This window comes from Mirounga angustirostris, unplaced genomic scaffold, assembly GCF_029215605.1.
Source record: "Mirounga angustirostris isolate CCGP_5_RB_7025 unplaced genomic scaffold, mMirAng1.0.hap1 SCAF_10, whole genome shotgun sequence".
Lineage (NCBI taxonomy): Eukaryota > Metazoa > Chordata > Mammalia > Carnivora > Phocidae > Mirounga > Mirounga angustirostris.
The window spans coordinates 18,833,695-18,848,520 of record NW_026991718.1 but is presented as its reverse complement, the minus strand read 5'-3'; the positions used below and the strand labels follow the sequence as shown (position 1 = coordinate 18,848,520).

At 43.1% G+C, this 14,826-nt stretch overlaps 1 protein-coding gene across 2 annotated transcripts in view; it reads left to right on the top strand.

Annotated features, from left to right (window-relative positions):
* Window positions 1–14,826, top strand: part of WDCP (WD repeat and coiled coil containing) — a 20,618-nt gene extending 5,792 nt beyond the window's left edge. The window contains exons 2-4 of one of the 2 annotated variants that reach the window (XM_045884176.3): window positions 7,006–8,854; window positions 11,286–11,403; window positions 12,956–14,826. In XM_045884176.3, the coding sequence (XP_045740132.1) occupies window positions 7,025–8,854; window positions 11,286–11,403; window positions 12,956–13,083 (2,076 nt within the window). In that variant the 5' untranslated portion in view covers window positions 7,006–7,024 and the 3' untranslated portion in view covers window positions 13,084–14,826. The remainder of the gene's footprint in view (window positions 1–7,005; window positions 8,855–11,285; window positions 11,404–12,955) is intronic. The other variant, XM_054509624.2, reaches the window with a different exon arrangement.

Below are 14,826 nucleotides of genomic sequence, written 5' to 3'. Positions count from 1 at the left end.
CTTATTTTATAGGAAAAATAATTTCTCAGCAATACTGGTGTTCCTGGATTGTACTTGTGGTCACCAAACTACACACTTTCAGTGCTAAAAAGCCACTTCCTTTCAGCTGCAAGGTATTTTGGGTACCTCATTTTTATTTAACACTTTTTCCTTCATTCTTTTTCATTATTATGTCTGGACTGAAAATGATTTATCAGGAATTTTGGAGATTTTCCACCTCATGAAAACTGGTGACGAGTTCACTGTCTGCCTTTAATTCATTCTCACAACTTGTGAATAATTCCCAGTTAGGATGTTTACTTAAATGACCCATAGCTAAATAGAATTTAAAGACTAAAAGTTAGGGGTGCCTGGCTGGCTCAGTGGGTAGAGCTTGTGACTCTTGATCTTGGGGTTATGAGCTCAAGCCCCTCATCGGATATAGAGATTACTTTAAAAAATCTTAAGTAAAAGGGTGGGGTGCCTGGGCATTGTCTATCTTCGGCTCAGGTCATGATCCCAGGATCCTGGGTTTGAGCCCCAAATCTGGTTCCATGCTCGGCAGGAAGCCTGCTACTCCCTCTCCTACTCCCCCTGCTTGTGTTCCCTCTCTCACTGTCTCTCTCTCTTCAAATAAATAAAATCTTTTTTAAAAAATCTTTAAAAAAAACCTTAAAAGTTAAACACAGTTCTTTTTTTTTTTTTTTAAGATTTTATTTATTTGACAGAGACACAGCAAGAGAGGGAACATAAGCAGGGAGAGTGGGAGAGGGAGAAGCAGGCTTCCTGCTTGAGCAGGGAGAGCCCGATGTGGGGCTCGATCCCAGGACCTGGGATCATGACCTGAGCCGAAGGCAGACGCTTAAGGATTGAGCCACCCAGGCGCCCTTAAACACAGTTCTTAAATATTTTTGTTTAATGAATACTAACATAATGAACAATTTTACCAAGATTAGAATTAGAATTAATTTCTATCACTGTGCTTTATACTTTTATTTAACTTTCATAAACATCGGGGTACCTGGGTGACTCAGTTGGTTAAGTGTCTGACTTGATTTCAGCTCAGGTCCTGATCTCACGGGTCATGGGATAGAGCCCTGTGTTGGGCTCTGCGCTCAGCAGAGTCTGCTTGAGGTTCTCTCTCTCTCTCCCTCTCCCTCTGCCCCACCCCCACTCATGTGCTCTCTCTGTAAATGAATAAATCTAAAAAAATAAATTTCATAGACATCTGTTGATCAAAAAATGTTTTTCTTTAAGTTACCTAATGTACTCTTTTTTTTTTTTAAGATTTTATTTATTTATTTTGAGAGAGAGAATGAGATAGAGAGATCATGAGGGTCAGAGGGAGAAGCAGACTCCCTGCTGAGCAGGGAGCCTGATGTGGGACTCGACCCCAGGACTCCAGGATCATGACCTGAGCCGAAGGCAGTCGCTTAACCAACTGAGCCACCCAGGTGCCCCCTAATGTACTCTTTTTTAATATTTATATTATGCTAGTCTATTTCTCAGTAAGTCAACTGTGTGAAAGTTCTTGTTTTTGTCCTAAAACTAATCTGTCACAGTCATTTATTATTGCAACATTTTATTCCTGCAGCCTATATATATATATATATATATATACACACACTCAGTGATCTCAAGTTGAGATATATATATATATATATCAACTCACTGGTAGAATTTTGAAATAGGATGTACCTGAGGCAATTTTTTGCCTTTTAAATAAAGAATGCTTGTCATGTTTGTCTGTATTTGGAAATGAATACTTATCATTTAGATAAGTTAGAATATCCATCTTATTCTCATTACTGCCTTATTCTCATCTGACCTCATTATCTTAAGATATGTGTGGACACACTGTTCAGGGATGCTAGCATTAGGCTGTTCAGTTTTCCAAAGGCTGAAATCCAAGCCAAATAGTAGATTTTGGCTGAATACTAAGGCAAAGCCAACTTTTGGTGCATCTGAACTTGAAGTTCACTAAAACAACAGTAAACCAGGTTCTGTGCATAAGATGATTCAAGGAAAAATTTTCATACTGTGGCACTGATATAGACTCTACATTATAATAATCACCAGAAATAAAGATGTTTCTCGGGTGCCTGGGTGGCTCAGTTGGTTAAGCGACTGCCTTCGGCTCAGGTCATGATCCTGGAGTCCCTGGATCGAGTCCCACATCGGGCTCCCTGCTCGGCAGGGAGTGTGCTTCTCCCTCTGACCCTCCCCCCTCTCGTGCTCTCTCTCATCTCTCTCTCTCAAATAAATAAATAAATAAAACCTTTAAAAAAAAAAAAAAAAGCTGTTTCTCCCCCCTGGAACTACCCCAGGAAGGAAACATTTGATTGTTGCAAAATCCTACATTAGTTTTATAGAATGTTAAAATTATAAAGGGGCGCCTGGGTGGCTCAGTCGTTAAGCATCTGCCTTCGGCTCAGGTCATGATCTCAGGGTCCTGGGATCGAGCCCCGCATCGGGCTCCCTGCTCGGCGGGAAGCCTGCTTCTCCCTCTCCTACTCCCCCTGCTTGTGTTCCCTCTCTCCCTGTGTCTCTTTGTGTCAAATAAATAAATAAAATCTTAAAAAAAATTATATAAATATATTGTTTGATTGTCCTCATGATTTAAATGACAGTATGAGTTCTTTAAGAACTGGGACTATGAGTTCTTTAAGACCCGGGAACTTGTGCTAATATGTATGGTTGCTTAACCATTCTTTTTTTTAAATCACAAAAAATGAGAAATGCTAGTGTATGGCTGCATTAGGACTATATGGCCCTGTAGGGGAGGGAAATATCTCTTAATATATATCCCCCATCGTTTTAGTTGTTATTGAAGAGCCTGGATTATTTAACAGACTTAGAAAGAACGTCCAAATACAGTTCAAAGAGGTTTATTGACAGTATCATAAGAGCCTAAAGCAACAAACAAATGTGATCACAACACAACCCCTGGCAATACCATGACCCAATTGGAAACTCCTTTTAGGATATAATGGATACGGAGCAATCCATCTGAAAGTACTTGCCAGCACTTAATGAAATGTGCTAGGAACTGATAGGCAAAGAAGTTAAGTCTGGTTTCTACTCGCAAGGACTTTGTGTGTGAGTTGTGAAATTTGAGGTAGTGCATGAAAGAGGGACTGGTAATTGCAGGTAATAAACTGAAGATGTCACACGAGTGCTTTAGACTATAAGGGCTATAGGCGTTAAGAGGAGGAAAGTATCAGCTTTAGCAGGATGAGTAAGGAAGACCTCTTGGAGGAGATGGTATTTAAGCTGGGCCGTCACTTCACCTGTCATTTATTATGTGTTTTGAATGGGCCAGCCATTGTAATTGTGAAGATGAATAAACAGAAGTAAGACTGGAGAGATAGGTAGGTCCACACTGGGCAGGGGTTTGAATGCCCAACTGAGGAATTCAGACTTTATCCTATAGGCCAGTGCTGTCCAGCAGAATTTTCCTCACTGATGGAAATGTTCTGTTCTGCCCTGTACAATATGAGAGCCACTAGCCACATGTAACTGTGGACCACTTTAAAAAGGGCTAGTGCAACTGAGCAACTGGATTTTTAAAAATTTTAATTAAATTTACAAAACACACGTGGTTCATAGCTACTGTATTGAACAGCACAGCTCTAGGCAGTAGGTAACGTCTGCCAGTTTTTTTTTAATATCTGCCAATTTTTAAGCTGATAAATGATATACTTAAAAGGACATTTTAAGATTGGTTTTGCACAAGATGGACTGAAGAAAGCCAGAGGTAGGGAAACCAAGTAGGAGGAGATTATTGCAGTCATCTAGGTTAGAGGTGCCAGTGATTGATTCAGGAGAGTGCTGGTGGGAATGACAAGGACTTTATTCAGAAACAGTTCTAAGAATTAGTAGGATTTGACGACTAACTGAGAGTACAGGAGAGCAGTCAAATGGAGTCCCGAGTTTTTAGCCTGAGTGAATATGAGAATGGTGATATCCATTAAGGAGCTGCTGTTGAGAGCAAAAAAACCATTTTTTTTTCTTGTATGCACATCCGGTTTGAAATGAGTGTGGGCAGGGCTAATATCAGCCATAATGTGAAGCCTAACAGATAGACGACTAGCACTGCAGCTCAGCAAGGAAGCCAGGAGAAGAGATGGAGGCCTGACAGTAATAAACAGAGACGATAAAAACACGAGAGTAAGTGACATTGGAAGGAAGGAAAAGGGAAAACAGTGGTGAGAACTGAGTACCAAACTTTTAGACTCTATCCACATCTAAATAAAAATTGAAAAGCTGAATTCCCACCTACAGGGGAATCATTGGATACAATATGGCATGCCTTGCAGCTACTTAAAAGATTGAGGGAGCTCTATTTTTATTGACTTGGAAAGGTACCCATGATTTAAAATAAATTAGTGAATAATATGTAACATGATCCTTGTGGTGATTGTCATTTTTTGAAAACCCCTTCCCTAATTTGGGGGCAACTGCCCTTTGTGTGAGTCTTGGTGGGAGGCAGAGTCCCATCACCCTATCACAGAAGCCTTTGTGGGGAGACCCTCTCTCCATCCTGGCAGCTAGAGCAGGGCATGGAAGCTAGGCTTAGCCAGTGGGAGGTTTCCCCCTGGACCCCCATTCGGCATCTTAAGCAATTGCCATCAAAGAAGGGGCAGTGAAGTTAGATTTTCAGGTGCTAATGTGTGGGGGAGAGAGTGATGGCATGGTTTATTCTGCCTAGCCACACTTGGTTCCTGCTTGTTTTCTGAGCCTGGTTCTCGAGCCGCCTTTTTTTGCTTAAATTAGCCAGAGTGGTCTCTGTTGTTAGTACCCAGGAACTTTGACTTATACCCCGACATTTTGTTTAAAAGAAAAACAAACTGGGGCACCGGGTTGGCTCAATCGGGTGGGCATCTACCTTCGGCTTGGGTAATGATCAGGTCCTGGGATCTACCCCTGCATCGGGCACCCTGCTCAGTGGGGGCGTCTCCTTCTCCCTCTAACCCTCCCCCCTGCTTATGCTCTTGCTCACTCTGTCTCTCTCAAATGAATAAATAAAAAAATCTTTAAAAAGAAATAAAAGGAAAAAAACTTAGCACATAATAGAATTCTTCTTATTTTATTATTAGTAGTAGTAGTATTTATTTATTTATTTTTTTGGTAGGTTTCTTTAATGGTTTCAAAGGCTGCACACCAAATCGTTAACAGTGCTTTTATCAAGGATTTGAGATTGGGGAGGGGAGGTGTTGGCATAGGGGAGGAAGAAACGTTTCATTTTATTTTAGACACTTCTGGTTTGTCTGAATTTCATTGCAGTGAGCATGTACTACTTTAGTAATTTAAATGCCTGGAAAAAAATTATGAGAAAATGCAAGATAATACTTTCCTAACTTTGCATTATTGTGAAAGATTGTTGCAAGGAGCAAATGGTAGGGAATGTGAAAATGGTCTGAAAATTATTAAGTGCTATTTGAATATGAGGAAGTAGGAAGGACAACAGTGACTTTGTTGAGTGTCATTTCACTGTGGAGGTAAAAACCTTCTTGAAGGGAGTTGAGGAAATAAGTGCTAATAAAGTCAGGGATGTGAATATCAATTAATGCAGTTTGCCAGTGAAAGAATAGAAATTAGAGGGCGCCTGGTTGGCTCAGTTGGTTAAGCGACTGCCTTTGGCTCAGGTCATGATCCTGGAGTCCTGGGATCGAGTCCCACATCGGGTTCCCTGCTTAGCAGGGAGTCTGCTTCTCCCTCTGACACTCCCCCCTCCTGTGCTCTCTCTCTCTCTCTCTCTCATTCTCTCTCTCAAATTAAAAAAAAAAAGAATAGAAATTAGATGGTGAAAGAAGTCTTTCTCAGTTTTGCTTTGATTTTTTTTTTTTTTAGAGAGAGAGGAAGAGAAAATGTGAGTGGTGGGAGACGCAGAGGGAAAGGGAGAGAGAGAATCCTCAGACTCCCTGCTGAGCTCAGAGCCCAACAACGGGGGCTCCGTCTCACGACCCCGAGACCATGACCTGAGCTGAAATCAAGATTTGAACGCTCAACCGACTAAGCCACCCAGGCACCCCTCAGTTTTTTAATTTGATCACTTTTTTTCTTTAAAGATTTTATTTATTTATTTGCCAGAGAGAGACACAGCAAGAGAGGGAACATAAGCAGGGGGAGTGGGAGAGGGAGAAGCAGGTTCCCCGCATAGCAGGGAGCCCAGTGCAGGGCTCCTTCCCAGGACCCTGGGATCATGACCTGAGCCGAAGGCAGACGCTTAACGACTGAGCCACCCAGGCGCCCCTAATTTGAAAACTTTTTTAAGTTGAAAGTACCATACCCAATATAGCCTCAATCTATATTCAAGAATTAACATTTTGCTACATCTGTTTGATCTCTCTGCATTTCTATATCAAATGTATAGGGTTTCATGGTTTTGTTTTTTGCTAAACTGTTTGAAAGCAAACTGTAGGCATCATGACACTTTACCCCAAATACTTCAGCATCATATTTTAATGGTAAGGACATTCTCCTACATAACCACAATACCATGTTCACACTTAAGAAAATGAATAACTCTACAATATCTTCTAATATCTGTTGCCTATTCAAATTTCTCCAATTCTAAACATATCTTTTTTTTTTTTAATAGAAAATTTTATTTCCTTGGGATACCTGGGTGGCTCAGTTGGTTAAGCGTCTGCCCTCGGCTCAGGTCATAATCCCAGGGTCCTGGGATCGAGCCCCACCTCGGGCTCCTTGCTCAGCAGGGAGCCTGCTTCTCCCTCTGCCTGCCACTCCCCTTGCTTGTGCTCGCTCTCTCTCTCTGACAAATAAATAAATCTTCCAAAAAAATTTTATTTCCTCAATTCAAGAGCCAATCAAAGTTTATATATTGCATTTGCTTGTTATGGCTCAGTAGTGTCTTTTAATCTGTCAAATTCCTTCATCCTTTTATCCCCTTGAAATATTGACCTGTGAAAGGCCTAAGCCAATTGTCTTGTAAAATGTCCTACATTTTGGATTTGTCTGATTATATTCTCCTGGTAAATCTTTCCTTTTTACTGATTTCAGACAACCTGTATCCAAAAGGATGGAATTGGGAAAAGGAAGACTTCTCAGGACGGGGCTGAATGCGTTGTATCAGGCAGTACACCCTGTTCATGGCCTTGTCTGGACTGATGGGCGTCAGGTAGTCCTGACTGATTTACAGCTTCACGGTGGAGAGGCCAGGTTTGGGGACTCCAAGGTCATTGGACAGTTTGAACATGTGTACGGAGTGTCCTGGGCCCCCCCTGCTGTGGCCGCCGTGCCCGCCGTGCTCGCCATCCAGCACAAGAAGCATGTCGCTGTGTGGCGGCTCTGTCCCAGCACTACGGAGACAAGCAGATGGCTGATGTCACAGACCTGTGAGATTAGAGAATCACTTCCTGTCCTTCCCCAGGGCTGTGTGTGGCATCCAAAGAGTCCTGTCCTGGCTGTGTTGACGGCACAGGATGTGTCTGTCCTCCCCAGCGTCCACGGTGACGATCCCCGGGTGAAAGCAGACATCGACACGGGGGGCCTCATTCACTGTGCCTGTTGGACCCAGGATGGCCGGAGGCTGGTGGTGGCAGTTGGCAGCAGCCTGCATTCCTATATTTGGGACAGTGCTCAGAAGACTCTTTGCAGGTGCTCCTTCTACCCGGTGTTTGCTGTGGACAGCTACGTGCGCTCCATGGGAGCCACCGCGGACTCACAGGTCGCTGTGGTGACTGAGCTTCCACTAGCTAAGATTTGTGGCTTAAATGCATCCGAAGCCTTTGATGTTCCTGCTGGTGGGGAAGACACTCGTCTGTGTGCTTCACCGGCTACTGATGAAGCACCCACCGGGGATCAGGGGGCAGTTGCTTCCGAAACACACTTTGAAACCTCAGTTTCTCCTGTTTCTTCTTCCTTTTCAGATTCTCTGGATCTAACTCATATACATTCCAATACCGCCAAATCTGGGGGTAGTTCTCTTATTCATCTAAGAAAAAAGGACTACTTGACAGGAACCGGCCTGGATTCTTCACATTTGGTCCTTGTGACCTTTGAGAAAGAGGTCACCCAGACCAGAAAAGTCACCATTCCCGGGATTCTGGCTCCTGATCTAATAGCATTTAATCCTAAAGCACAGGTGCTGGCGGTGGCTTCCAATACGTACCATGGCATTTTTATCTATTCTGTCATTCCATCGTGTGTGCCAAATATCCGGCAGATTCAGTTAGAGAGAAGTGAAAAGCCGAAAGGCATATGCTTCTTGACAGATAAGTTATTACTGATTTTGGTAGGAGAACAAAAATCCACTGATTCAGCATTTCTTCCTTCTTCGAAGACTGATGAGTATATCATTCGTTTGATTGTTAGAGAAGTGACATTGGAAGAAGAATCTCCAGTAACAGCACGTGAAAACCAGAGTGGAGGCTCTACTCTCAGTACTCTATTAAATAAAACAGAGAGAAAAAAGCTAATTGAAAGTCTTTCCCCAGATTTTTGTCACCCAAACAGAGGGCTCTTAACAGCTAATGGCAGTGGGCAAAGTGCGAGGCCTGGAAAAACCCTTATTAAAGAAATCAAAAGTCCTCCCACCAGGGTCTGTGACGGCCCCATCGCCCTTGACGCTCTAGATGCTGAGCCCGTTAACCGCTTGGTAATGCTGGCCAGATCCAGCGGCACACCCCACCACACCCCAACTCCCGAACCTCCTGATTGGCCTCCAAGCAAGAACTTACAAAGGGAAAAGGAAATTTCCCGGCTGTCTAAGGAAATGGAAATTTTATCTAGGACCCTGACTGAAGTGCAGCGACGTCTCTCTGAACTCACAGACGTTCTACAAAAGGAGAAGTCCTCTCCTGGGTATCCACTCTCTCAGGACCCGCCCTATGTGCACGTCGCTTATCAGGTAACTGCTCCTTTGAGGAGCTGCCCCTGTACGTGAAAGCTCCTGCAGCCAGTGGGTACTGACAAGAAAAGCTCATTGACGAGCAAGATGGTGTTGTAGCTGAACTTCATGAGCTGGGCGTGTTACGTTACGGGCGAGTTCTACCTCTAGGTTGGTTGGCTGCCAGCCAGATGGGCACGCATATCAGCATACGCTGGGATTGTGTCACCTGCCTGGTGTAAAATACGAATGATTGTACTCATCCTGGCAATTTATATTTAAAAAAAAAAAGAACTCTCCTTATTGTGCTATTTCACTGTGGGAAACTTTTCCTTATGCATTGCAGAGAGAAAGGTTAGGTCGATTTAGAAAGATTTAATGCATGTGCAAATATATCATATTACATGAATGGGATCATAGCTGATCTGTTTTTATCATGAACATTTTCATTCCCCGTTGAACGTGGCCCTGCCCCCCGCCATAACTCACTTTAATTCACGGCTCAACGTGGCTCCCTCCATTATTTTAGTTCATACTCCTGTAATCTTACACACTTCTTTGTATCCATATAGGTCTATAGATGCGGGGGTGGTGGTGTTTTACAAAAATTGTTTTACAAAAATGGGGTCATAGGGTGCACTCTTTGTGCTGAGAGTACACTGTTTATGTAGCTGGGCCCTTGGTGGACATTCACGTTGCCTTTAGCTCTTCACTTCTCTTCAGTCACTCCCAGTCCTGCTGTAGTGGTACCCTTATATGTAGCTGTTTGTATTCCTACTTTTATTTCTGTTGGGTTGGTTCCCAGAAGTGGAAGTGCTAATTTGAGGAGTATATATATATATATGTTTCTACTTTTCAAAGAGTTGCCAGATTGCCTCTCAAAAGATTTTTTACTTAATGCATCATCACATACCCCTTCTCAACCTAGGAGACTGTCCTTTTCCTCACAGCCCCACCAGTCTGATAAGTGTGAAGTGCTTTTCACTTTTATCCATTTGTATTTCCTTTACTATTAGTATGTCTTCATGGTTTTTGGCCAATTGAATATGAATTGCCTACTGCTCATTTTTTTCCTATTGAGTTATCAGTTTATTTTTTTTAAGAGTGATTTTATTTTATTTTTATTTATTTATTTTTTTAAGATTTTATTTATTTGACAGAGACAGCGAGAGAGGGAACACAAGCAGGGGGAGCAGGAGAGGGAGAAGCAGGCTTCCCGCAGAGCAGGGAGCCCGATGTAGGGCTTGATCCCAGGACCCTGGGATCATGACCCGAGCCGAAGGCATACGCTCAACGACTGAGCCACCCAGGTGCCCCAAGTTATCAGTTTATAAGAGGTTTTTGTAGAGGGGCGCCTGGGTGGCTCAGTTGGTTGAGCGACTGCCTTTGGCTCAGGTCATGATCCTGGAGTCCCGGGATCGAGTCCCTCATCGGGCTCCCTGCTCAGCGGGGGGTCTGCTTCTCCCTCTGACCCTCTTCCCTCTCGTGCTCTCTGTCTCTCATTCTCTCTCTCAAGTAAATAAATAAAATCTTTAAAAAAAAAAAAGAGGTTTTTGTAGATTATAGAAATTAATAGGGGTGCCTGGGTGGCTCAGTCAGTTAAGCAGCTGCCTTCAGTTCAGGTCATGATCCTGGGCTGGGATCAAGCCCCGCAGCCGGCTCCCTGCTCATCAGGGGATCTGCTTCTCCCTCCCCCTGCTGTTGTGCTCTTGCTTGCTTTCTCTCTCTCTCTCTCTCCCTCTCAAATAAATAAAAATAAAATCTTAAAAAAAAAATACTACTGTTTGACCAACTCCGGATGTAGGTTTTTAAATGAACCAAAGAATAGTTTAAAACTGAATTAAAATTTTTTTATTGTGAAAAATTTCAAACATATTCTTTATTATGAAAAATTATAAACATAAAGACTACATAATGAAATCCTTTTAATATCTGTCATCTGGATTTAACAGTTGTTAACATTTTGCCATAATTGCTTCTTTTTTTTTTTAAATTCCTAAAATATTTTAAGTAGGAATGTCATGGTATTTAACCCATAAATATTTTGAGATCTAATCCTTTTGTTGTGTTAAATAATGTAGCCAAAAGCTCCTTATTTACAACTGTTCTAGTTTTTTTTTTTCCTTTTAAAGATTTTGTTTATTTGAGAGAGGGAGAGTGAGAGAGAGAGAGAGAGAGAGCGCTAGCGGGGCCAGGAGCAGAGGGAGAGGGAGAAGCAGACTCCCAGTTGAGCAAGGAGCCCATGTGGAGCTCAGTCCCAGGACCCTGGGATCACAACCCGAGCGGAAGGCAGATGCCCAACTGACTGAGCCACCCAGGCGCCCCACAGCTGGTTTAGTTATAATGATAGTAAATAGGATTCTAAAAAACTACTTACACATTCTGTTCTTAAGAAATGTTAACTCTGTTGCTTCTGCAATCAGTTTAACAACTTTTATTTTTATATTTGAAGAAATCTTATTATGTAGGTCCTGTTGTTGAAAAAAGAGCTGTACTCCTCTGCAATGGCAAACTAAGGCTCAGTACAGTCCAGCAGACTTTCGGCCTCTCTCTTGTCGAAATGCTCCATGGTAGGTGGAATTCAAGAAATTGGTTCTACCCCACACTCCCTCCCTCTACCATCTATTTTGTAACTTTCATTGATAATAAAGGTGAAGTTTACAAACCATTCAGTGATTCACGAGAAAGTTAACAAATATTTTTCATTGCCTACTGTATACCCAAGTCTATCATAGGTACCGAAACACATGGGAAATACAGGTTCCGCCCTTGAGGAACTTACAGCCTAGCTGGAAGACCTAAATGTACACAGGAAAAACCTGGAAGAGTTACAAAGCAATATATAACAGCTGCAAAGGAATGACATTAAAACCACATATATACCTGTTGCACTAAACATAAAGATCATAGCAGCATTGCAGAATATTTCTTAAAGGAGTTGGTCATTTTAATATGCAGCAAACATGGGATGAGAAGGGTATCCCTAAATGCCAGCGAACTGAGCTGTGCCTACTCTTGAAATGCACAGCGTGGTGGGTTTTTTATGCCTCATTCTTCTTCTTCTTTTTTTTTTTTTTTTTTTAAAGATTTTATTTATTTGAGAGAGAGAATGAGACAGAGAGAGCATGAGAGGGTCAGAGGGAGAAGCAGACTCCCTGCCGAGCAGGGAGCCCGATGCGGGACTCGATCCCGGGACTCCAGGATCATGACCTGAGCCGAAGGCAGTCGCTTAACCAACTGAGCCACCCATATGCCTCATTCTTCTAATGGTAGCCACCATGTTGAACATGAGATCTGTTTCTAGCACCAGCATTTTTTTGTTTTGACACATGCCTTTGTGATATGATTTGATAATTGTCATCTGTCCTGGGTGGAGTTACTATTCCATTCCGGGTGTACCATATTTCACTTCACCATATTTTCTTTGACCTTCCAGTGGTTTCCAGTTTCAGCAGCATATATAGCACTGATAAAAACCTCTCTGCATATTTTACATGTTGTTCTTGGAAAGTATAGATTCTTCAGAAGTGAAATTACAGGGTCAAAGGTGAGGCACAGTAGATTTGAAAGAACCAGAGAAGGTCCAGGCATGTGTTAAGGCCACTGGCCCTAGGTTACTGCAGAACAAACCATTCAGGATTATCTGGACCATTCTAGTCTAACAGTAGTCAGCTAAGCATCCTTAGGTGTCTAGAGGTTGGTAATGATCTAAAGAGTAAAGGTTCCTCCAGAGAGTAGCTGTTCCCACCTTCACATAGTTTCTGGAGAAATGCTTAAGAGCGAGTAGATAGGGACACTCCACACACAACCCCTAACACATGTGCGCTATATACACAATCAGATGCATAGCACTGAGTGATAAATGCCTCGCCTGGGTAAAGATGGATGTCCCCTAGCTATGCCTACGTCATCAATGCCATCAATACCCGCTCCTGCCATATAATGTCACCCTCAGTAGTGCTCAGTCCTTCCGTCTACCCAGTTGTCTGCACGGTCTTACAATGATCAGTTCAATATTATCAACTACTCTATTCTTACCCTCAAAAAAAAATCTGCCTTCTTCTTCTTCATAGAATAAGATGAGATATCCTAAGTTTCCTATGTGTTTATTTCACTTTGCAGACTCGCACTGGATCCTTCTCTGTGCTGATAGCGAAGGCTTCATCCCGTTAACATTCACGGCCACCCAGGAAATAACCATCAGAGATGGCAGCGCAAATGTCTTCACGGACTCTGTCTCAGAGTCTTAATCCTGCTCCTTCTCTTGAAGTCTTGAGAGACCTGACTGTCGAGAGCGTAGACGCCACCGGCTGATCTACCCATTTAGGCAGTATGGCCTGATACCCTTTCAGATGAGGCCATTCAGACAATATCTCTTTTCCACCGTGGACTCTCCTCAGCTGGGATTTGCACAGTCGCTCAGAGGTGAAGCACCTGCTGTGGTTGGCTCGGCTGCTTTTCCTCCTTGTCCCCCCACCCCACCCCACCCCACCCCACCCCCACCGCCCTGGGCTGCAGCTCCCTGCTCTCTGGCAGAACTCAGTCTTTGTTAGATGGTTCAAAAAGTGGTTGTTTACGTATTCATGGCTGTGTGGTTTTGCCTAAGGGCAGAATTCCCAGAACAAAACAGTATTCTGGTGCCATATGGATTGTGTTTTATGGTTTCTCTGAGGCTTTCTGTCCCTTACCCAAAACTGTTAAAGCTGTGTTAGAGAAGCACTTAAAAGGTACTTCAGCATTGTTATAGATCATTTCCTTGGCTTAGAGATGAGAGTAGGAGGTACTGGAGAACATACGCTCCGACATATCCTTCTTACCCCAAACCAGCAGGAATCAGCAGAGCTCAAAAGAAGACAAAAAATCGATTGACTTCTGTCCCCAGGGCAGAACAGGAAGTAGTTCTGATGTTGGCTGGACCTGCCAGGATTTAAACCTAACTCTCTTGCTTCCTTAAAAAATTCTGGCCAACTAAGGTCCGAAAAACTAGCCCTGGGCAAATTGCAAATGAAATTTCAAGTGCTTTGACCCCTCTGGACCCCACTGGAGCATGTGCTTATGCTAATAGTGCGATGCCAAGCCCAGGTGACATCTAAGGCATGATTTCGTGCTGTGGCTACTCCTGATTTTCTCCCTGAAATGCCTTTTTTTTTTTTTTCTTTTTCCAGTTTTGGGATCATAAAAATATCCTATTTTTCTCCCAGTAGTCAGCTCCCTTAGTTAAATTGTCACTTTCATTTTGATGTTTCTCTTTTCCCTCCATTCAAGTCTTAGAGACCAGCAAAGAGTCTCTGAGAGAAAGTAGTTCAGAAAATTGGAAATTTCACTGAATCTGAGGTAGGTAAAAAGTACCAGCTTATTATAATTTTGGGCTGAAATGCAACCTCAGATGGACACACCACTTCTCAAACAGGATCATAAATTTCAGTGACGGCAGCCTGACAAATTGATGAGTGTGTGGCTGGTCAGGGCACATCTGCAGATAAATTGTTTCAGCCAGAGAGGTTCCATTAGCACATATGCATCTTTCCCCCCCTTCCCTTGAAAATTATCTGGAAAGAAAGGTTTCGTGCCCTTGGGGACTCCTGTCTATCTGTTACCGTTTATGAAGATGGAACTGGGATAGGAAAGAGGCAAGGGCCCATTTTGTGGTTCAAATGCATTAGGCGGCTGCTGGAATAATGGAAGTGGAGGCCGCTGGTCTGTCATCAGGTGCCTGAGAGCTGTGGCGGAGGACAGCCTGAGGCCTGGCTCCATTTGCAGAGGAAGTGTCTGGGTGGGATGAAAGCACACTATTAGGATGCCTGGGGGGCCTGGGGACCCCGTAGTAAGATCAGGGCGGGTGCGTCAAGGTACAAGTTATATCCACCATTTCCCTGGTCAGATTCCTGTGAATGAGTCCATAAAGTCCCTAAAGCTTGTTGTGGCCGTTGTGAATGTTTTGATGGTATTTTCTCTGTGATTACTGCTGGCATAAAGAGAAGTTCTTGATTTCA